The sequence below is a fragment of the Phaseolus vulgaris genome, chromosome 11 (assembly GCF_000499845.2).
Source record: "Phaseolus vulgaris cultivar G19833 chromosome 11, P. vulgaris v2.0, whole genome shotgun sequence".
NCBI classification, from domain to species: domain Eukaryota; kingdom Viridiplantae; phylum Streptophyta; class Magnoliopsida; order Fabales; family Fabaceae; genus Phaseolus; species Phaseolus vulgaris.
The window spans coordinates 49841388-49864802 of record NC_023749.2 but is presented as its reverse complement, the minus strand read 5'-3'; the positions used below and the strand labels follow the sequence as shown (position 1 = coordinate 49864802).

Here is a 23415-nt window from a genome sequence, read left to right as displayed (position 1 = left end):
CACCTTTATCATTCCATAATATAGGTAAAATTATTTTTACATTGGTCTAATTTAACATCAAATCAAACCATTTCTTTACACACATAAATGTATAAAAATCCAGATAGTAATAAAGGAAAAGAAATAAGAACACTCTTATACTTTGAATTAGACCATTGTCTTTCCTCTTCTACAATAGTCTCCAATTTGGAAAAAGTCGATCTTCTCTTATAATGAGATTTCATAATATGTGGTGCAACTTCACCCAAATAGTGCATGGTTTTTGTCTGTCTCATCATCATTGGATAATAAAATTCTTCAAGTGAGAACAAAATGTTGAAGTTTAAAATGATTCTAACAAAACGTTAGATGCAAGAAGAAGTTATTCAAAAGAGAGAAGTTCTTGAAATTGACATGGAAGGAAAATTAAGAAACTTGGAATATATAGTGCAGGTGTTAGTTATAAAGAATCTAAATATAGTTTTAGACTAAAAAAATGAGGAATTTGTTGAAAGTCCAATCATGAAGAAAACAACTTCCAAAGAAGTTGTTTGAATATTTCTTCCATGACAATTGTGTAAATAAGAATCCTATAGAATTCTCAAATCATTAATTAACATGATATTTTAAAGGAAAATGAAATAAAAAAAAATGGTGCAAAAACTAAATTGAAATTCAAATTAAGTTTAGCAGTTAAAATTATAAATTTGTTCAATAGTTAATTAAATTATGTACTTCAAATACTTACAAAAGGAATGAAATATTCCAAAAAAAAAAAGTTATTATTGTGAAAATGTAAAGCAGCATTAGTATAATGTGTATTGAAGGTTAATTTTATTTACATATTTTCCTAGTATTGAATCCAAGAAATTTGCTACTCTTAAATCAACTTCTGAAGTACAAAAATTTTATTTGGAAGACAACAATTTTAGAGATTTTCAAAATTCTTCGAAATCAAGTTATATGTACATCAAAACGAGTGATGAATATTACTTATACTTAACATAATGGCTTTGTAATCTTTTAGAACAATTAATATGTAGATTATTATTTATGGAAGTGTTAAATGTTTGTTTTTATGCACCACTTCACTTGGTTTAGTTTAATCTATATTTTAAATTGAATTTATTTTATCTAGCTTGTCTTATGTGTCAAGTTAAAAGTTGTTTTTTTAAAGTAAAAATTAAAAATACGTCTTTTTTAAAATTTATTTATATTAATAAAAAATAAATTAAATTTAAAGCTAATAAATTAAATAAAACAAAGTAAATGATTTGTATGACTCAATTGGGAAATTTGGGATTGAGGTTCATCCTTCTCTCTCATTTGTATTTTTCAAAAACCTATAATATTCAATCTTGATTGATATTGATGCACATACAATAATCATTCATATCAAATCCTAAATCCTAAACCCTAAACCGTATACAAGATTATTAAGAGAGTCTTCTAAATATTAATTTATCGCATATTTATAAAAGGTCCTTATCATTATAAACATATGTTATAAATCAATTAACATTTCATGTTTATTCATAGAATTCAAATATGTTAAGTATTATCATTTAGGTCAGATGCTTAGAAGTACTTTCCAGTCAAATCTAAGAATCAAAATCATGAAAAAATCAAGTTTTGAAAATAAAATGATAATACAAATCATCAATCAAGAACTGAATGTTATAGATAAATATCACCTCAATACATAAGAGTTTAAACATATTATTCTCAATCCTAAAGGGGAGAATTAGCCACTCATGTTGGCCATTACAAGCATGGAAATCAAGAAAATAAGATCTAGGATGTTTCTCCTTGACGGTTGCCTCCTCTAGGGTTTTACTATCTCTCTCTATTCTTCCAATGATGTCTAGGGTTATGTCTCACGCCTTCTATTTAACCTAATTGAGTTTGGGTTAAGTGACATCTCGCTTAAGCGAGTTATTACTTGCTTAAGCGAGTTTGATGAGAAAAAGCCTAACTTCATTAGAGTGAACTCGCTTGGGCGAGTTCCTTTAGAGTGATCATACTTGGGCGAGTTTGAACGAGTTTTAGGTGAGTTTCTAATGTTCCAACTTTCTCTTTTCATCTTTCCATCCTCCTTAATCCATTTTATCTCCATTTTTCCATAAAATCCTAGAACTAACACAAATTTGGGAATAAATCGTTTACATTCATCTTATAATTAAAAATATGTAAAAAGATTTATAACTATTTTATCAATTAAAATCCATATGTGTCTATCTTTTTATATGTAATATTACTTAATTATGACACTTATCAATGTGGAAGGGACGTGGTCCCAAGTCTCAATTTCTATTGTAGGGATGTTATTTGATGAATTTTTTTGATTATATGTTGTGTGAACATGTAAAAATATTAAATTTTGAGAGTTTGGTAGTTAAGTGTTGTTTTTTATGTTTGAAATGTTCTTAAATGTTATGTGATTGAATTATATGAATTGTTTGTGAATAATGAAAATTGTATAAAATTAATGTATGACTGTTGTTTGATTATACATTAAGTATAAAAAGTATATGTTTTAACAAAGATTATCTAACTTCACTGATGATCTAAATAATGCAAACTAAGATATTAGGCGGAAAGAAGTTTAAGAGGGACTTCATACACATTGTGGGTGCTTGTAGTCACACAGTACTGGATGTTTGAACTTACCATGATCCTTAATGTATGGATTATATGTTAATCTCTAGTAGAGACATACTTAATGAGTCTTTCGGAAGAAGATGGATCCACGTGTATTTAATATGACTGTTGTGATTGTAAATGGATCCATGTATGGTCAATATAATTGAAATTAAATCAAAGTATAATGGATTGAAATGAAATCCAATTATTGTGATTGAAAATAGATCCATGTGTGGTCTATATGAATTATGTAATTGATATTGAAATTTTATATGACAGTGTTTGAAAGAATTCATATGAATGACTAATTTGATATGTTTTTTTGTACAATATTAAGTATGTTATGAAATTTCTTTTCATTAACTTACCTTTGTTTTTTTTTTTGTGAATTGTGATGGTTGTACTACAAACACGAGTAGATGTTGATACAGGTGCACCAGTATCAAGAAGGAAGGTCATAGGTGTTATGTTGGTTTTTTTTTTGTTCAGTATAAGCTTATAATTATATAAGTTTTAACCATGTATTAGTAATATTTTTAAAATTAAAACTCTTAGTTTTATAAAGAACTTTATAGTATTTGCATGCTAATAGTTAAAAAATATTGGGATGTTACATTTAAGATTCTCGATTTGAAAACATTATTACTATTATTTAATAAATTATAATTAATTAATTCATTAATAAGAAGAAAAAATATTTAATATCCTCTTTAAATTTATTTTTATTTGTAAACTTAGTTAAACTAAAAATTACTTGTACTTTCTAATTGTTATATTGCAAGAGGTTATAATTCTTCTCAAATTTGGTTGTGTGATAATCTTTTCATTAGGTTCTAACTCTTTCTTTCAAATTTAACTTTTATATAGTCAATATTGTTTTCTACTATTTTTTTTTATACAAACTATTTCTAGGGTACATGTTCAAGAAATTGCCAGACTTTTTAATTTGCAATAATATTAGATAACATGATAGGAAAAAAATGAAAAAGATATAATTCCAGCTTTATCATTCCATAATATAAGTAAAACTATTTTACATTGGTTTAATTTAACATCAAATCAAAACATTTCTCTACACACAAAAATGTATAAAATTCCAGATAGTAAGAAAGGGAAAGAAATAAGAACACTCTTGTACATTGAGTTAGACCCTTGTCTTTCCTCTTCTACAATAGTTTCTAATTTGACAAAACTTGATCTTCTTTTATAATGGGAGTTCAGAATATTTGGTGCAACTTCACCCAAATAGTGCATGGATTTTGTCTTTCTCATCATCTTTAGATAATGAAATTCTTCAAGTGAGAACAAAGTGATGAAGTTGAAATGATTCTAACAAAATGTTTGATGCAAGAAGGTATTCAAAAGAGAGAAGTTCTTGAATTGAATATGGAAGAAAATTTAAGAAACTTGAAATATATAGTTGAAGTGTTAGTTATAAAGAATCTAAATATAGTTTTAGTCTAAAAAATAGAAATTTGTTGAAAGTCCAATCACGAAGAAAACAACTTCCAAAGAAGTTGTTTGAATATTTCTTCCATGACAATTGTATATTTAGTGGCATGTGTAAAAATAAGACTCATATAAATTTCTCAAACCATTATATTTTTTTTAATAGTTAATTAAATTATTTATTTCAAATACTTGTTTTTCTACATATACAAAAGGATTGAAATATTTTAAAATTCGTGGATTGAAATATTGTAAAAAAGGTAGTATTGAATCCAAGCAATTTGCTACTCTTAAATCAACTTTTAAAAAACAAAAATTTATTTGGAAGACAACAATTTTAGAGATTTCCAAAATTCTTTCAAATCAAGTTATTTGTACATCAAATATATGTACTCTTTTAGAACGATTGTATATCATTATTTATGGAAGTGTTGAATGTATAGTTTTATGCATCACTTGAGTTGATTTAGTTTAATTCATATTTTAAATTGATTTTTTTTAATCTAGCTTGTCTTATGTCGAGAATAAAAAAATATTTATATTTGAAAATTAATTAGTAAAACACTATAGTTTTATGTGATAGAGTATACAAAAATGATATGTTTGTTTTCATCTTTAGGTATATTTTTGACATTATTTTAATTGTATTGCATTTAGTATTGTTAGGTAATGTTTTAAATCTGAAATGATTTTACACTTTCAAAATTGAATCAATTTCTATGTTGAGACTCTAACCAAAATACATCCAAACATGTGAGTGTTTTCTGGTCGAGAAGATCATATTTCACATTGTTTTCTATTATTTCTTTATATATATATATATATATATATATATATATAAAGGTTTTGTATTATTGTAAAAGTAATTGTATGATATTTTAATTTAATTTCCTATTATTATTGTTAAGACTTTACAATGTTTATTTCAATCTAAGATGTTTATAAGACCCACATTTAAATAATTTTTTATTTCATTATTGAGAAAAAATGTTTTTAAGATATAAAAATATATTTTTTATTCTCATAATTTAAATTCTTAAATTTTATATCATATCATTATATTTCAATAGAAATTTTTTGTAAGATCTAAATATTAAATTTATTTCCCTAAATATGATCTAAAAAAATTTAGAATGCAAGTAGTTATTAACTTGTTTTTAATTAGCAACAAAACTATATCTAACACATTTAACAAAAGATTTTTTAAATATATAATTTTAGTCTTTATTGTTCCATAATAATATAGGAACTTTTTTTTTTACATTTGTTTGATTGAACACCAATTCAAACCACTCCTCTGCACAACAAAATGTATAATAATCCAGATAGTACTAAAGAGAAAGAAACAAAAACACTCTTGGACAATGAATTAAACTCTTGTCTTTCATCTTCTACAATTGTCTCTAATTTAACAAAATTTGATCTTCTTTGATGACGAGACTTTAAAACGAATGGTGCAACTTCATCCACATAGCACATGGATTTTGGCTTTCTTGTCATCATTTTAGATGATGAAATTGAAGTAAGAACAATTGGAGAATGTTATATAGGAGAAGGTATTCAAATGATATTGAAGAGAGTAGTTAATGAATTGAATATGGTAGAGAATTAAGAAATTTGAGATATATAGTCGAGAGTGCTAGCTGTAAAGAATCTAAATATAATTTTGAACTAAAATTGGAGAACATATTGAAGATCCAACCATGATAAAATTTATTTATCTTTGGTGGCATATGTTAAAATAAGACTTTTATGATAAAGAGTCTTAAAAAAAATTCCTTGAAGTTATATTCCTTTATTCAAGTGTTAAATTCTATTATTGGTAGCATTGTAACTTATTATTTTAAGGTATATCACTGACCTTCTAAAGTATTTAAAGACTTGGATTCGTAACTTTATATGTTATGAAGACATCCAGAAAAGATGCTTGGTCTCAATTAGGCAAAGTTGGACTTGTCGTCCTAAAGAGGAAGGTGATCTTAGAGTATTCAGTTAGAAAGAAGAAAATCAAGTGTATTTACTTAAAATTACTTGAGTTTTATCTAACAACTTTCAGTAGGTTGAAAACGTGGGTAAGGTTCATCACCCCCAAAAACCAAATTCTTGGTAGGAATACTTCTTCTTTTATGTGACATGGTAGCATATTAAAAGATACGGATACCACAGTTATAGAAGGATCCTAATATTAATTGGGTGTCTTTTCTAATTATCAGTTGTTTCTCTTTATAGAGGAGAATAATTTGGTGTCTTTTCTAATTATCAGTTGTTTCTCTTTATAGAGGGGAATAACCTTTATTTTGTCTTGTGTGTTATGATTCTAGTATTTAATTATTGATTCTTTTCCTCTTTAGTTAAACCTAGAATGAGTGTACTACTTGTATATATTCAGGCCATTTGTTTTGATTTGAATAACAAGAAAGAAGAGATATTCATTCTCATATAATTTGTCTTCAGTTTACTCTTTTGTTCATCTCTGTTCTCTTTTGTTCATCTCTATTCTATTCTGTAATATGGTATCAGAGCTCTGATTAGAGCTCTGGTTGCTACATTTATCTATGGGTGAAATTTTGCAGTTATTGTGGAAAGACAGGGCATACCATTGATACATGCTATAAAAAGCATGGTTTTCCACCTTATTTCAAATTTAAAAATCAGAACCATCATCAAAGTCATGCAGCCTTCACAATACAAATTTTAACAATAATGAGCAGAATCATGAAGGTTCAAAGTCAGAAGTGGAGTCTCAACAAATTGGTTTTACTCCTGAGCAGTATCAAACATTGTTAGCTCTTTTACAACAGGTCAAATCCAGTGACAATGTTTCTAGTCAAGTCTCTATTATTCCTTCCAACATGACAACACAAACTGGTAATAATTCTATTTCTTCTTCTAGTTCTTGGATTATTGATAGTGGTGCTACTGATCACATTTGTTCATCCTTAACTTACTTCACTTCGTATCGTCAAATTAATCATATTTATGTCAAATTACCAAATGGAAATCAAGTCATTGCCAATTATTCTGGAAGTGTTTTTCTCAATCAAAATCATGTCATAGACAATGTTTTGTATATTCCTTGCTTCACTTTTAATCTTCTTTCAGTAACAAAATTGGTTGATAGACTATCTTGTGTTCTTACCTTTGATTCTAATGGTTGTCACATTCAAGACAAAAACTCCTTGAAAATAATTGGTTCTCCTAAGATGCAAGATAGACTTTATATACTCAGGATCCCATCTTACCAGAAATTTCAAATTAAACCCCTTGAATCTACACACATCATCAATACTGTTAATGTCAGTGCTAGTGATCTAGAAACCCTTTGGCATTTTCGATTAGGTCATATTTCAAATAAATGTATTGATGTTATCAAGAATAAATTTCCTTTTGTTAAATATAACAAATCTTTTATTTGTGATGTTTGTCATTTTGCAAAGCAAAAAAGACTTTCTTTTCCTATTAGTACATCTAAATCGGAAAAATGTTTTGATTTGATTCATGTAGATATTTAGGGACCATACTCAATACCATCAATTCATGGTTATAAATATTTCTTGACCATAGTTGATGACTATTCGAGGTACACATGGATTTTTCTTTTGAAACAAAAATCTGAAGTTGTTAAGGTTTTGGAACATTTTCTTATTTTTGTTCAAACACAGTTTGAGACAACAATAAAAATAATAAGAAGTGATAATGGAACTAAGTTTGTCATGACTAATTTTTTTGTCAGTAAAGGAATAATACATCAAACATCATGTGTCAATACTCCACAACAAAATAGTATAGTTGAAAGGAAACATGGTCATTTATTAGATGTAGCAAGAGCTCTTATGATACAATCTCATTTACCCAAAATTTATTGGTCATATTCTGTGATACATGTTGCGCGTATTATAAACATGCTTCCCACACCTGTTTTAAACTATTCTTCCCCTCATGAAATGCTTTTCAAAACTGATGCAGATTTTAATGGATTAAAGGTGTTTGGTTCTTTATGTTATGCTAGCACTTTGTCAACAAATAGAAGAAAATTTGATCCAAAAGCATCAAAATGTGTTTTTATTGGTTGTCCAAGGTGGACAAAAGGATATATTTTGTTGAATATTCAATCAAGAGAAATTTTTGTGTCTAGCGATGTTGTCTTTTATGAACATGTTTTTCCATACCAAAGGGTTCAAGATACTAGTAATGAAACTAACAGTCCTGATATTGATGATCAAATTTTGTTTGCTGAAGATCAATCTGTCTTAAGTCAGCCATCACAAGTCATTCTTGCACCTTGTGAAAATACACCTTGTGATAATGTTGAAAATGGCAGTGATAATAATTGTGAGTCACAAATTGAGGTTTCAGACGTAGATTGTTTCCATATAGACCAAAACCTCAATGAAAATCATGCTATAGAACAAAGTTCTGAATCAGATCCATCTGTTCGAATGAGCACAAGAATAAAAAGATCACCTGAGTATTTAAAGGATTATCATTGTAATCTTAATGTTTCCAATACATCTTCAAGAGTTAAATATCCTTTGAATTCTGTTTTGTCTTATAGCAATTTATCATCTTCTTACAAATGTTTTGTTATGTCTCTTTCTTCACATGTTGAGCCAAACACTTATTCTGAAGTTGTGAAACATGACTGTTGGAGAAAAGCTATACAATGTGAGATATCTGCTTTAGAGTCAAATCAAACTTGGGAGACTGCTCTTCTGCCTAAGAACAAAGCTGCCATAGGTTGCAAATGGGTATTCAAAATAAAATATAAGGCTGATGGGACAATTGAAAGGTATAAAGCAGGGTTAGTGGCAAAGGGATATACACAAACAGAAGGCATTGACTACCTTGATACTTTCTCTCCAGTAGCAAAGATGACCACCATAAGGTTGTTTCTTTCTTTAGCTTCTATTTATAATTGGGAATTGAAACAATTAGACATAAACAATGCCTTTTTACATGGAGATTTGAAAGAAGATATGTATACATGGTTGTTCCTCCTGGATTGACTTCTATTCCACCAGGAAAAGTTTGTAAACTAAAAAAGGCTTTATATGGCCTTAAACAAGCCAGCAGAGAATGGTTTGCCAAACTGTCATCATTTTTGCTTTTTATGGGATATACTCAATCTATGAATGATCATTCCTTGTTCATTAATTCTTCTGAATGATCTTTTACAGCATTATTGGTATATGTGGATGATATAATATTGACAGGAAATGATAAAGAAGAGATTGCTCGAATCAAACAAGCCTTGAATCAGACATTCAAGATTAAAGATCTTAGGAATTTAAGATATTTTCTTGGTCTAGAAGTAGCAAGAAGTAAGACAGGAATAATGGTAAATCAAAGGAAATATGCATTGGAATTATTAACAGATGTAGGTCTTTTAGCCTGCAAACCTGCACCCACTCCTATTGATAATCATGAGAAATTCTCTTCTACTAGAAGTGTTCCTTTCACAAACATTCTAGCCTACAGAAGATTGATTGGAAGACTTATGTATCTCACTAATACCCGACCTGACATAACATTTTATGTGCAACAACTTTCTCAATTTCTTGCTAAGCCTACAATTGCTCACTATAATGCAGCAATTAGAATTCTCAGATATATCAAAGGGGCTCCAAGTCTTGGTCTATTTTTCTCCTCCACTACCTCTGTTCATCTGAAAGCCTTTTGTGATAGTGATTGGGGCACATGTAGTGATTCAAGACAATCAGTGACTGGTTTTAGTGTGTATCTTGGAAATTCTCTCATATCTTGAAAATCAAAGAAGCAAGGAACAGTATCAAAGAGTTCTTGTGAAGCTGAATACAGGGCAATGGCCACTGTTACATGTGAAATTCAATGGCTAACTTATCTTCTTCAAGATTTCAAAGTTCCTTTCGAGCAACCATCTCTTTTATACTGTGACAATGACTCAACAAGATACATTGCAGCAAATCCAGTGTTTCACGAGCGTACAAAACATATAGAAATAGATTGTCACGTGGTCCGAGAAAAATTAAAGAAGGGTCTCATCCATTTGCTTCCCATTTCCACCACAGAGCAACTGGCTGATATTTATACCAAAGCTTTAAGTCCTCAATCTTTTAAGAATATTTGTTCCAAGCTGGGTCTCATCAATATTTGCTCCCCAGCTTGTGGCGGGGTATTAAAGGATACGGATACCAAAGTTATAGAAGGATCCTAATATTAATTGGGTGTCTTTTCTAATTATCAGTTGTTTCTCTTTATAGAGGAGAATAATTTGGTGTCTTTTCTAATTATCAGTTGTTTCTCTTTATAGAGGGGAATTACCTTTATTTTGTCTTGTGTGTTATGATTCTAGTATTTAATTATTGATTCTTTTCCTCTTTAGTTAAACCTAGAATGAGTGTACTACTTGTATATATTCAGACCATTTGTTTTGATTTGAATAACAAGAAAGAAGAGATATTCATTCTCATATCCTTTGTCTTCAGTTTACTCTTTTGTTCATCTTTGTTCTCTTTTGTTCATCTCTATTCTATTTTGTAATATAGCAAAACTTGGATTAGAGATTTTGAAGATCATTCTAGATGGGTGTTGGATTAAAGAGAGGATATTTCGTAATTGCATATGGTTAAAATTCTAGAGGAAAATGCTTATCTTTTAAAGACAAAGGTAAAGGATGTTTGGAATGGCCAATTTACAAGTAAATGTACAATATATAAGTGGGGACAATCGTTATCTTATAAGTCAATTTTGTGAGGATGAGTTAAACTTAAACTCACTTCCTAATATGGTATTAGAGTTTATCCTGACGAGGGGCCTTTTGTGTCACTCACTATCATATCATTATCGGACCACCTGCAAATATGTAATCTCGTGTACAATATGTTTATGCCTCAACATAAAAGGAGTGTGTTGAAGATCCTACATCTACTAGAAATAAGACCAATTTACTATATATAAGTGGGGACAATCCTTACCTTATAAGTCAATTTTGTAAGGATGAGTTATGCTTAAACTCACCTCCTAAAATAGATATTCTTACCAATGTTTTGGATGATATGAAGTTGGCGTTATTATCAACCTATGTGGACTAGGGTTGTAGATGGATTTATGTCTCATAAAGTTATGAATTGAAACAATGTGGGATTCATCTTAGTTCAGTTTGTCAACTTTGACATGATAATTAGGAAAATATAAAACATTAATTTTACATTGCAAAAAAGTATAACTTATTTTTTGTATTGGTTGTAGGATGTCTTAAATTGTGTTATTTAACATCACTCTTTCTTAATGAGTGTTCTAGATTATAGTTCCAATTTTCAGGTTCTAGTAAAGAAAAAGACTATCATTAATATGGATTATTTGGAAGATGAGAAATGCTTCTTAACTTGCATATATCAACTTTATCCATTATTATTAGCAGTTGTGATCGAATGGGAAACATGTCTAAGGATATAATGGCTAATAGTGGATTGGTCTTTGAACTTTGATTTATTGTGGTATTCAAGTTCATGCTAGAAAAGCTTCAAAAGTATTTCTTATGTTTTGGAAAGTGTCTTGTATTGGTTTTGTAAAGTGATGTTGATGGTGCAACTATAGGAGCTCTTGGTTTGATAGTGAAATTCTTAGATATAATGTTAGTGAGTACATTGAAACTCTTCTTTTTTGGGTGTTGAGTTAGCTTTGAAATAAAAATTTGTGTGTATCATCTTGATTAGTTAAATCACGATTGCTAATGGATATTTTTTTTTATAACTAGAATGTGATTATTCTTTGGTTGTGATTGTCTTTAAAAGTACTTTCATTATGTCATGAATAATAGAATGATTAACTTGTTATATGTGAATGTATAAAGCTATTAGTTATTTTGTTATCCACATTTATAAAGAAAATAACAAATATGTTGAAAAATTGACTAATATTGGATTGGACTAGTATTTCTCAATAAATCCATTTGGACTTCTAGAATATAAGTTTACTTAATTTTAAATGAGTTTGATCTGATCATCTATGGTTTGTTGGATTTATTTGCATCTTTTCTTTTTATCTTTCTAATAAACTTTTCTCTAAAAAGCACATAATTAATGAAGTCAAGGTGTTAATCTAAACAAAAGAATCTAAATTCCAATTCAGATTAAAAACTAAGAAAACTAAATTACAAATTGTATTAATAGACTTATTTAGTTAAATTATTTACTTTAAATACCTGCCTTTGTGCCTACTTTAAAAGGATGAAAATATCTTTAAAAAAATGTATTATAGAAATGTAAAAGAGCATTATTGGTCCAAAATAAAATGAATTTAGATATTGTAGATAAAATGCAAGACTAATTATATATTATTCTACACATATATCATCTTAAGTTTACATCACAAACTCAATATTATGCTCTTATTTAAAATAAAAGAAACAATAAACGTAATATATACTCAACTTTTACCTATAATGAAAAGGTTTGTAATTATAAATTAAATAGTATAACAAATTGAATAATTTTATAGGAAGATTTCATAATGAGGCATTCTATGAATTAAATTGGTTTAAAATTGTTCAAACTCCGTATGAAGTCAACAAGGTTACAACTTGCCCATGTTTGACTAAGGGAAGACCTAAAAACATGATGGATTTTACTAAGAATAACATCACTCTTTCTTTTCTTTACTCTTGTACATTTTCTTCTTTTACACACGTTATTTTAACTCTTCCTCTCTTACATTCACGCAAGTACTCTTCTTCATCTCACCTTTCTGGTTCTTCTTCTTTCCCTCACTTAATTTATTTTCCATCCTTTTTTATTCAATTAAATGTCACATTCTCTCTCCTAAGGTGCAACATTAGATTTTTCTCAGATGATCTACAAGCAAAGAGAGAATATCTTAGATGATCTACAACTCCCTTAGGGAGAAACGATAGATTTTTCTCAAGGAATTGTCTGTCATTGTGAACCTGGATGTGAACAGAAGTTCTAGACCATCCAAAGAGAAATCCACAATCCAAAATTGTAATTAATATATTGAAAATAAACTCTTATTTGTACAAAAGGAATCGCTAATTCTGGACCGCATGGAATGGAGAACAATACAGCCACTGGCGTTGTGAGGTTGCTAGTTCCTTAAATTTTCTACCAACATACAACTTCCAAGAAAATCAAGTTTTACCAACGAAATTAACACTAAATTCTGCTGCAAATCATCAGCAGTCAGCAACAGAATAGATGAAGACGAAGGGTCCAACTTCTAAGCTTACAGGAATATTATCTTAAAATACAAGTACACCAAGGAATTATGATTTGGGCTTCTTTGGGTTATCCGAGTTTGATGTCTCAGCTTTCCTCTTAATTCCCAGAAAATGCTCTACCTGAAACAATTAAAAAATATTAACATAAACATCTGAAAAATATACCATAAAAGCTTAAACACGCCCTGAATTACCTTTCGATCACCAAGCATAGGTGTCAAGCCACCAGGAAGATCCTTCTCAACAGTTGCAAAACCACTTTTTGGGTCACTAGTTTGTCTGCCAATAAAAAATCAAACAGTCCCATACATTGGTATACCAACTAAGCAAAACAAGGAAATAAGAGAAGATAGAAGAAACTACACAAAACCATGCTTGCAATATTTACATAATTCCTTTGATATTTTCGAAGACTTTCGAAATTCAGTACAAGACCTTTAATTTTTACTGCCATCATATCATAGGGAAAATAATAAAAATAGGTTTCGTAATGCAACTCCTAAAACAATACACTGTTCCAACTTCCAGAGCAGTTAATCTGGAAACACTACAAAATGGCCAACCCCAAGAATGCTACGAAGGATCACAAAGCAGCAGACATACTAGATAGTGAATACAATACAAAAGGTGACCAGCATCCCGTGACAGTCCTATTGGGCCCAATCAAAGCAGTTTGACATTAACTCTAGTTACTTCTTAGCATGCCAAAATCACTTTTTGCCACCAACAATTTCTGTAAATTTTAAAATGGGTTCTGAAAGCTGGTAAGGGGAATAACTGGACTTTTTTTTGCCAAAAAACTGAGATGAAAATTAAATGACAAGAAATGGACTGGCAATCTCATCATGAAAAAAGGAAAATACAAGGAATTAATAGAACTAAGTTATATACAATACAAAGCCTGCCCTCTATTCTAGATAAACAATCAAAGATACAGATCACTATATGCACCAGCACAAACTGGCCTTTACACCAAAATGAGACATGAATTAAAAGAGAGTACGGTGTTTTCAGACTATGGAAAGGAAATTATCTTAGTTTCAGATGCATGTCCCGTCATCCCAACAATAACTTTATCAGTAAATCACAAAACGAGACATGCTCCAAGTTTCTCATTTCATTTCATGCACACAGATTTTAAATTAAAACTTCAGGAATTATTGGTTTGCATAAAATTAAAAACATACCCTGGTTTAACATGACCACTAAGAACAAGATAGGGGGTCTGCAAACGGGCTTGAGCTTCCCTCATTCTCTCCACAGACAGTGATGGTGTATCTGAACTCTTCATTTGCTTCATCTTCAATTCTTCTTGATATTGCTTCATACGCTTCTCTTGCTTCATTTTTCCTGGTCCTTTACCGTGGAACTTATGAGAAATCATTCGAAAGGCTTCCTTAGGGGTCAACTGGAATCAACAAAAGAATAAGTCAAAGAAGGACGAGTGATGTTCCACAACAATTTGAAAACTGAAACTTGGAAAGAATTTACAGCTGATTAATAAATGCATTTATGATAGTAGCAATTTCAAGGTTCAGTTTCATTTTTATTATAATCACTAAGCACCCAAACCATGAAGAACTAGTTAAGGTAGATGTAGGGGATAGGAGGGGTAGATTGTGACGGCGGTGGTGTAGAAGTAGTGTCCACAGCTGTTGACAGTGGTGGTGGAGATGAATTAACAAGAGCAAGATCACTAATCATCGTTGTGGCTTCATCAAGCTCTGGATGGATACCATGAAGAAACTAAAACTAAGCTGAAAGAGAAAGGTTTATGTACACTACAAACAGTGTTGGCAATAGTTGACGGTGGAAAATTGCAAAAAGCTTAAAATCCACTATATCATATAGAGGATAATGCCCTCATCATATTTCTGAGAAGCTTGAAGATAAGAATTTTCTTCTCTAGTGACAGCAAATTAAATCAGTAATCAAGGTTCATTGTCTCCAATATCTCATTGTACGAATCATACCAATCCAGAGTATATCTCTTGGAAACAGGATCAACTCCTTCTTGCATGGTTACAAACTTCTTTCTTTAGTTCAATCCTTTCTAGGTACACTAATGAACTAAAGTTCACTCATTAAAGGTACACTAATGTACTAATGTACGACAATTACAATCTGAACTGTGCAATTACATACTTAATAATTGTCTTGTCAATGAATTTTTACTTCCCATTAAAGCGTTAGTTGATTCTCTTCATTCAATTGGTGAACCTGTTTCACTAAAAAACACCTCAATGCAATTCTAGAAGGCTTACCTCAAGAATGCGATTATGTTACTGCTCTAATAAAAAGTCGACCTGATGATATATTACTATTGAAGAGGTTGAACGTCATATTCTCAAATAAAAGAAAAGGATAAATCCAACAAACTTGTTCCACTTAATAAATAATTCTAGAATACAGATTTGATAAACCCAACTGCTGAATTATGTGACATTATCTTGATGATCACGAATGTCAACTTTTAGATGAATTAAACTTGCATGTATTCCTGTAACTAAATTATATGAAGTTTTGTATATTCAACTTAATCATTGAGAACTCTCAACAAAAAGTTGAATTAATGAAATTCAATGTGTATAAAGCATTATCAAGTGACTGATCTTAAAGTTTGTCTAATTATTTTATTCCAAGGAAAACATATCAATGCAGTGATCCTGCACAATACTATATTGGTGCCTTTAAAAATTAAAATAAAAGGTAAAGAATGTGGAAAACTTACGATTCTCCCAAATTCATCAGTCCTTTCAATGCGAATCTCCCTTTTTTTCTGAGTTTCCTTCTCATCATCATCTACAATTCCAACCAATTTACTTTTCTTCTTGTCCATGTTTCTGCCACCCCATTCAATGCTTTCCTTAAGTGTCCCTCGCTCTTTAAGCAATTTCAAAGCACCTGACAATCCTTTCCCTACAGCAACTTCATGGATAGTTTCATCAGGAACTATTTCCTCTTTGTCTTCTGTATTGGGTTGTTCATCTTCATTAGTTTCTTGAACTTCGGTCCATCCACCAGCCACGTTAGTCTTTTCTTCATCAGGAACTATAACCTCTTCATCATCATGCATGAAAACGTCTTCACTTTCTGGTTTACGTGCCTCTGAAAAGTATAAAGTAACATACCTAAGTTATATCTACTATCAGCTTCCCCATAATACACTGTATGGGCAACCACTTCCAAAATGCTTACAAAGAATTTACAAGTCGGAGCACATTCTGTACTCAACATAAAAATGAAAGATCACATCACGAACATTCAAATTATTATTGTCATTGACATAGATGTAATGGAATAAATATTATATAGAAGATAGCCAACAATCACCAGAATTCTAGCAATCCAAATGGAAATAAAAAGAAAACTGATCCACTTTTACACTTAAACAGGACAGTCATACTCATGAAGTAGTATGAAATTCATTATATTAGAAACCACAAATAAATCAGAATTACCTTCATCAATGTGGAGACCCCAGACAAATTCTTCCATCTCTGTGAAGACCACCTTGTTTTCTCGTGACTCTCCAGCCGTAGGGTTTTGACTATCAGTCTCATTATCATGATTAGAAGTAGCAAGCAACGCGATAGCTTGAGGACCAGATGCCCCTCCTTCCTCATGCTTTTTAAGAGCTAATCTTCTTGCTTTCTCTAAGGATTTACGAAGATCCTCATCATCATCTACAAAAGCTGGAGTTTCATCATCTTCTGTTTTAACATTGAGAGTTTGTTCCCGCAGCAATTTGGAGGCTTCATCTGCTTTAGCATAAGCAGACTGGTAAGCATTACTTCTCATCTTAGCATCTAATCTTTCTTGCTCTTCTTTGATAGCTTGCCTCCTCACACTGCTCCGAGAACCCAGGTCACCAACACCCAATCCTGAAGAAACAGCTTCAGCTTCAAGGGCCTTAATGTCCAGCTTATCTTTCTTCCGCAAGGATTTTTTCTTCTTAGGCTTCTTAAATTTTAGCATTTCTTCATGAGTATAGTAATCTGATGATACCTTTCCATATGAAGTAAGATCTTCAAAGGTATTCGTGGAAACACCTGATAACCTTCTTCGCAGCTGGAAGGTAGAAAAAGATACCCCTCAGGAAAAAATGAAAAAAGCAAAACAGATAAAAAGAATGTCCATCACAATAGGAAGAGAAGAACAGAATGGCCATGACAATATTTCATAAAACAAAAGCATAATTAACCTCTTCAAGTTTCTTCTCAGCTTCACCTGAGAATCGTCCCTTTTCATCCAAAGTTACACCCTGAATAGAAGAATCTAATGAGTACATGAATTCACAAAAACTACCCTACTCATCCTTTTTTTGGAATGTAACAAGAGTAGCAAACCTCTTCTGCAACTGGATCATCATATTGTGGCAACATTTTCTTCTCCGAGAAGGGATCATCATTGAACCTGAAATTGAGAGAACAGTCTTAATACAAATTCTTTCTTTTTCATTAGTTCATTTTAGTTTATATCCCATTATTTCACTAACAGATTCAAAGCAATGAGAACGTCTTACTTATCATCATAAACACCAGTTTTCTTTTTTGCCGCTTTATAAGCCTCGTCTCGTTGTTTCTGCTCTCCAATTTCAATGTTCTCGAGCATATCAACATCTGCCATGTGAGAACAAAAACTCTAACTAAGATGTGTCACACACTTCAAACTTACACAAACTGTGCAGCAAGCAATTGTACCTTCATTAACATCACCATCAGCAAGTATGGGCTGATCTTTAATAGTTAGAACTACTGTACCGCCTTCCATAACTTTATCAAGGCCATGGAGAACTTTCAGCCCCGCCAAGTTCTCTGTCAGATATTCAATATACAAGTATATTTTGTCAACCAGATTATCAACAATCAAACAAAGATTCATAACCCTCCAAGAACTTAAATGCCCTAAGCTGTTGGATGTAGTGTTTTAACTTTTAACAACAGTTTCTCAGGTGGCATTGGACATCATCAATACCAATCAGGTTGTTCGTCAACCATAGTTGTCCATATCAAATGGTGGCAAAGTGTTCGACTAATCAACTGCTATTGTAGTATAGTGGATAGGTGAATGCCCGCACTATAAAAAATGCAATGGATAAATTGCATATAATTTATACAAATGGTAAAATACATATATAATCTAGATATTCTTGATTATATAGTATATACTCCTTATTTCTATCATTATAACAAGTTTCTTAGCCATTTATAATAAATAAATCTGATTCAAATGGATTTGTTGACTTTGGTGGTCCAGGTGGTTTTACATTTTGACCATAGTCACCAACCTAATTTGTAGGACATGCACAATGTAGAGTACAAGTACACATTGGCCAATGCAGACATTGACAGAATACAACTGGAATTTTAGACTTAGGTCCCACATAGAATAGAAAATTACAGCAGAAGCCAGAGTTTTAACAGAGAATCCAAAGAACTTTCAAATTCACTCTCTAACTAGCCCTATTTTCATACAGAACGCATCATATGCAAAAAATTAAATAAACAATTCTATAAAACATAATAACTAATAACCATCAGATCATACATAAAAATAAATGCTCCTAAAAATACATTACTGAACCTAATAACCGTATGTTATCACACCAGACATAGAATAATTGCTCATATAATCTGCCACAAGGCAGATTCCTACACCTCTTTCTGGAATAAACCTACCAAAAAGGTTAGTTAGGCATGAATCTGCCAACAGATCATCCAGTCAACTGAATTTCTCAGTTCCATCAGCCACGCTGACAAGTCTCCCATTATACACACAAATAGCTTTATTTATTCTTATTGCCAAAAGTTTAACCAAAAGAAAAGAAAGACTCACGAGAGAGAGAGAGAGAGGAAAGAACAATCAAAAGATAAGAAAGAGGATTTATAATCTGTTGAACAATCAGTCCAACAATAATTTCTACAAAAAAATAGTTTGTGTTTCTCCTGTTTTTATCCTTGTAGTTATTCCCTCACTAGAAATAAGTCATATAAAATCTAGATGTTGATTTTGAAAAGACAAATTAAGATGAAATGAAGGGAAGAATTTGCATTTCTGAAAGAATTTCCTCTTTGCCACTACCAGCAATGTTGGATACTTCATTAGTCCCAGTTAGAAGAATTTCCTCCACCAAGGTAATTAGGTATTTGGAAACAAAATGCTTTTTGGAAAATAAGTTAATGCGAAAAAATAAGATGGGCAAGGGAAAGATGGGGATGGCGCAAAAAATGCAAGTTTCACCTATAAAATAATATGTCAACAGCAGCTAATGCAACTTGAAAAGTTTTAGCTTTTATGAAGTTAATTATAAAACTTTACGACTACAAGGACTTTAAAGTTTTAAGCTGCAGGGAGCTTATAAAGAATTATAATGAAATAACAAGGAGCTACCCATTGATTAAATGCCTAACTTTAATTGTGAATATAATTAGTATAATGGTGTTAAAAGTAATTGTGCTTAAAGAGTAGTAAAACTTTTATTATTTATTCTTGACACTTCATTTTAATAAGAAATAAAGAAAAAATCACCATTAATGAAAATATGCCAGCTCATTGCATAAAAATATGAATCTTTCATGTTTTATTTAATTTGAATATACATCTATTGTATAATCTTTCATATTATTATGCAACACAGGAGTAAAGTCATAACATTTATCAACCCCAAAAGTTTCTAGCTGTTCTTAAAAGTTATCCCAAAACCTCTAACAATAAATCGGGAATTCAAAAATAATTTCTTTGGACAATAGGTGGGGAAGGGAGGAAAAAGAAACGGAGAAATTTACCAGTGTGTTGGGCTGTATCCTCATCGTCACTTCCCTCTACTGCAATGTTGTCCTGTGAAGTTTTTAGCATGTTGTAATGATTACATCTTTAAACTGGGAGAAACAGTATCTTACAGATCATAAAATATAGGTACAACATGAAGTTGGGGAAAACCTGCTCCTCAAAAATCTTTGAGAGCTGCAATGCTTTTTTCTTTTCTATCTTGCGGCTTTTTGTAACCCATGCTGAAATCTCAGAATCGGCTTCAGACTGTTTCTTTGTCCTTGATTCTTTCATACTGTCCAAAATAAGAATATTATCAAAACATAAAAGTCTCATGCTTTCAAGTTTTAAGCCTAGAAATGTAGTACTAAGAACACAATCATCAAAATATGCCAGTAAGTTGACAGCAGAAATGCTAGCATAAAAAAAGCCAAAATTTAAATAACATTATGTTATGTTCGGATGGAGGTAAGGGGAAGGAGGGGGATATGTAACTAAAATCCTTGTTTAGAAGATTTTTAAGGAGGCAAATTGAGAGATATGTGATCCTCTTCCTTTCACCCCAAGGTGAAGGATTACTTTTATTTAAGAGACATTTGCTTAAAAAATTAACGAAAATAATGTCTAATTTTTTTCAATTAATCATATGTTCTGAAACAAAAACTGAAAAGGGAAACATTGCTTTCTAAGAAACTAGAGAGAACCTTACGGTAGGGGTAATAAAAAGCTCCTAAAGAAATCATAACATAATGGCATTTCATTTTTAAAACATATCCAAACAAACTAACAAGAGGGATGGGGACTTCCTTCCTTTAATCTTAACTACAACTCCTAAACAATAGAAGCAAGCAAAAGCTTTCCTTACTTAAACATCCAAACAGTGGGAAGTAATTCTACATCCACCTCCTCCAATTCCCTTCCCGTCAGCAAGAAAACTTAAAAAAAAAATACACGAGTTTCTAATATCCTACCCTAATGAAATTGACACAAACTAGCAAACCAAAACCATCGTACCCAAGATCAAATAACTAACTAGCTCCTAACAATTAAACCAGAAACCTTAACAAATAAATAAACAAGTTTAACAATGTATCAGCTCCTGTATTACAAACCTAACTTCGAAAGTTCTGAAACTGAAATTCGAATACAAAATAACGCAATGAAAACATTTATCAAACACCTTAAAGGCAGACACCAAACCCTAGATGGGAACGCAAACTCAGGCGGTGAAGAACCGAATTCGCGAATTTGAATAAACAAAAAGAAAAAACATGATGAATTGAAATTGAGAATGTTGAAAAAATATGTTGAAACCAAAGTACCTTGAGAGAGCTTTCGAATTGAAACGAAACCTTCGGATGCGAACGAAAACAGGCTTTGGTTCAGTTCAGAATTTGGGTGTCACTACTGACGCTCGAAACGCAGCGTTTCGTCTACCAAAGGATGTTGTTTTTGTTCAGTGGGAGGAGGAACGAAGACAAAGTTGCTTTGTAAAATCTCCTTGAAAATTTTACCCTTTAATAAAAAATAATTTTAATAAAATAATATATATTTTAAAGTGCATTAATTTTTTTATTATATTAATTAATTATTCATAAAAATAATAAGATACATTTATTAACGTTACAAAAATATAAATATACATACTTGAAAGGTATGTATCTTTAAAAAGAAGTTGCAATTGCCTATAGCGTTATAACATTCATAATGTCTCAAATTGTAAAATAGATAAAAAAATTCTTTTATCTTTATTATAAATAATACTTACATACATATGTTCTAATTTTTAATTAAAATTTATTTGTTCATAAACTTTAATTTTTGTCTCATTCTTACATAATAATTATATACTATAGAATAATTATATAGTGTAGAAAATATGTGAAAATATTACGTAATAGACTAGTAAAAAATCTTAAAATTAATATGCAAGTCTCTCATTCTGTAGTTAATGCATTATAATATATATGCAATGAACAAGGATGAGGGGAAAAAAATTTACTCTTTAATTTTTATATTGGTTTGTGTAAAAGTGTATATTATGTCGGTTTCTTAATTGACTTATTGAGTTTCACTCTCTAAAGTACTATACTAAGTTACAATATTATTTAAAAAACAATTACTTTTAGCTAAAAATTCGAGTATTATTTGAACACTCGTTAATTTTTTTGTTAAAATCTCATGTATTGTTTGGAACACAATTATTCCTAACTAAAAACTGAATATTGTTCAGACATCGACCACTCTTGACTAACCCAATGAATATTATGTGGACCACTTATAGCTAAAGTAGAGTATTTGAACGACAGACACTCTTAACTAAGACGTTGAGTATTTTTTTGAAACATAGACGCTCATGGTTAAACAAATTGGTTTGTATAAGAATGTGATCACAAAGATCAAAATGGTTTGTTTACTATAAAGTGTTAGTGTCTTACCGCGTATACAAATATATGAATTTTTTCTACTTTGTTATATGAACATTGCAATGTTCACTGTAAAGTTTTTAGGGTCACAAAAAGATTTTGAAAGTGTTTTGGCACTTAACAATTTATCACTTCTCTATCTTCTTCAAAGGATAGCCTTGTACGAAGCTTGAAATAAAGAGTCATAAATCTCTTTATGATTGTTGAGAGTTTCTAAACTTGGATAACTTCATATTCTTCCTCTAGTGTACTCCATGAAGCAATGTCAATATCCACTTCAAGCAACATCCTAAGTAACTGACAATACTTATTAGCACTAGGTCTTCTCTCGAGTTTTGGTTGCTTAAGTGACAAGTGAATGCTCGAGCTAAAGATACATGGTAAAAATTCCCTCTTCTTAGAGTTTCGTCGATCAAGTGACAATATACTAATGTTGAAGTGATATTTGAATATTTGGTTGAGAAAGAAGTTAAGACAATTTTCTTTCCTTTAGAAAGATGGGGCTCAAGTAAGAATATCTCACTCAAGTGACCATTCTTGTTTATAAGATTCAAATTTTACTTAATTTCTTTAATTTACAGGAAAGTATACGAAAACTATTATGTTTGGATATTGAAAATGATATGAATGAATGGAATTGGTTAAGAAATTACTTGATTGGATGACAAAAAGATATTTTCAGCAAGATGTAGTTTGTAATATTAAGTAGAAAAACTCATTAATGCAAATGAGATATTGGCTTCATCGATAGTCTAAATCATATATATTAAGATATCAATTAGTGAGAAACGGAAAAAAGGTTTTGCACTACATTTATAAGATTTTGAAACTGAAGGAAGTTCTTGCACTATATTTATAAGATTTTGTGCAAAGAACTACCCAACTTATGAAACTAAGACTTAAGATTAAAATAGGATTTTGAAATTTTTGTAT

General features: G+C 30.6%; 1 protein-coding gene across 1 annotated transcript; it reads right to left on the bottom strand.

Moving 5' to 3' along the window:
- Positions 1-13031: 13031 nt before the first annotated feature.
- Positions 13032-21575, bottom strand: LOC137819143 (SART-1 family protein DOT2). The gene is made up of 12 exons (XM_068622908.1): positions 21379-21575; positions 20228-20351; positions 20074-20125; positions 17989-18102; positions 17811-17907; positions 17635-17701; positions 17490-17549; positions 16747-17356; positions 16017-16393; positions 14473-14693; positions 13480-13564; positions 13032-13405 (listed from the first exon to the last, which is right to left on the bottom strand). Exons 2-12 carry the CDS (start codon positions 20348-20350, stop codon positions 13331-13333), a joined length of 1881 nt encoding a protein of 626 aa, XP_068479009.1. The 5' UTR covers position 20351; positions 21379-21575; the 3' UTR covers positions 13032-13330.
- Between the last annotated feature and the right edge of the window lie 1840 nt (positions 21576-23415).

What these genes read in the sequence shown, in the direction of transcription:
- LOC137819143 (XM_068622908.1), bottom strand. Translation starts at nt 20,350, where the DNA reads ATGAAAGAATCAAGGACAAAGAAACAGTCTGAAGCCGATTCTGAGATT. An exon ending in GGATACAGCCCAACACACTG is followed by an intron (nt 18,103 to 20,073) that starts GTAAATTTCTCC and finishes AATATCTGACAG; the next exon opens with AGAACTTGGCGGGGCTGAAA. An exon ending in CTGATGAATTTGGGAGAATC is followed by an intron (nt 14,694 to 16,016) that starts GTAAGTTTTCCA and finishes TGTTGATTCCAG; the next exon opens with TTGACCCCTAAGGAAGCCTT.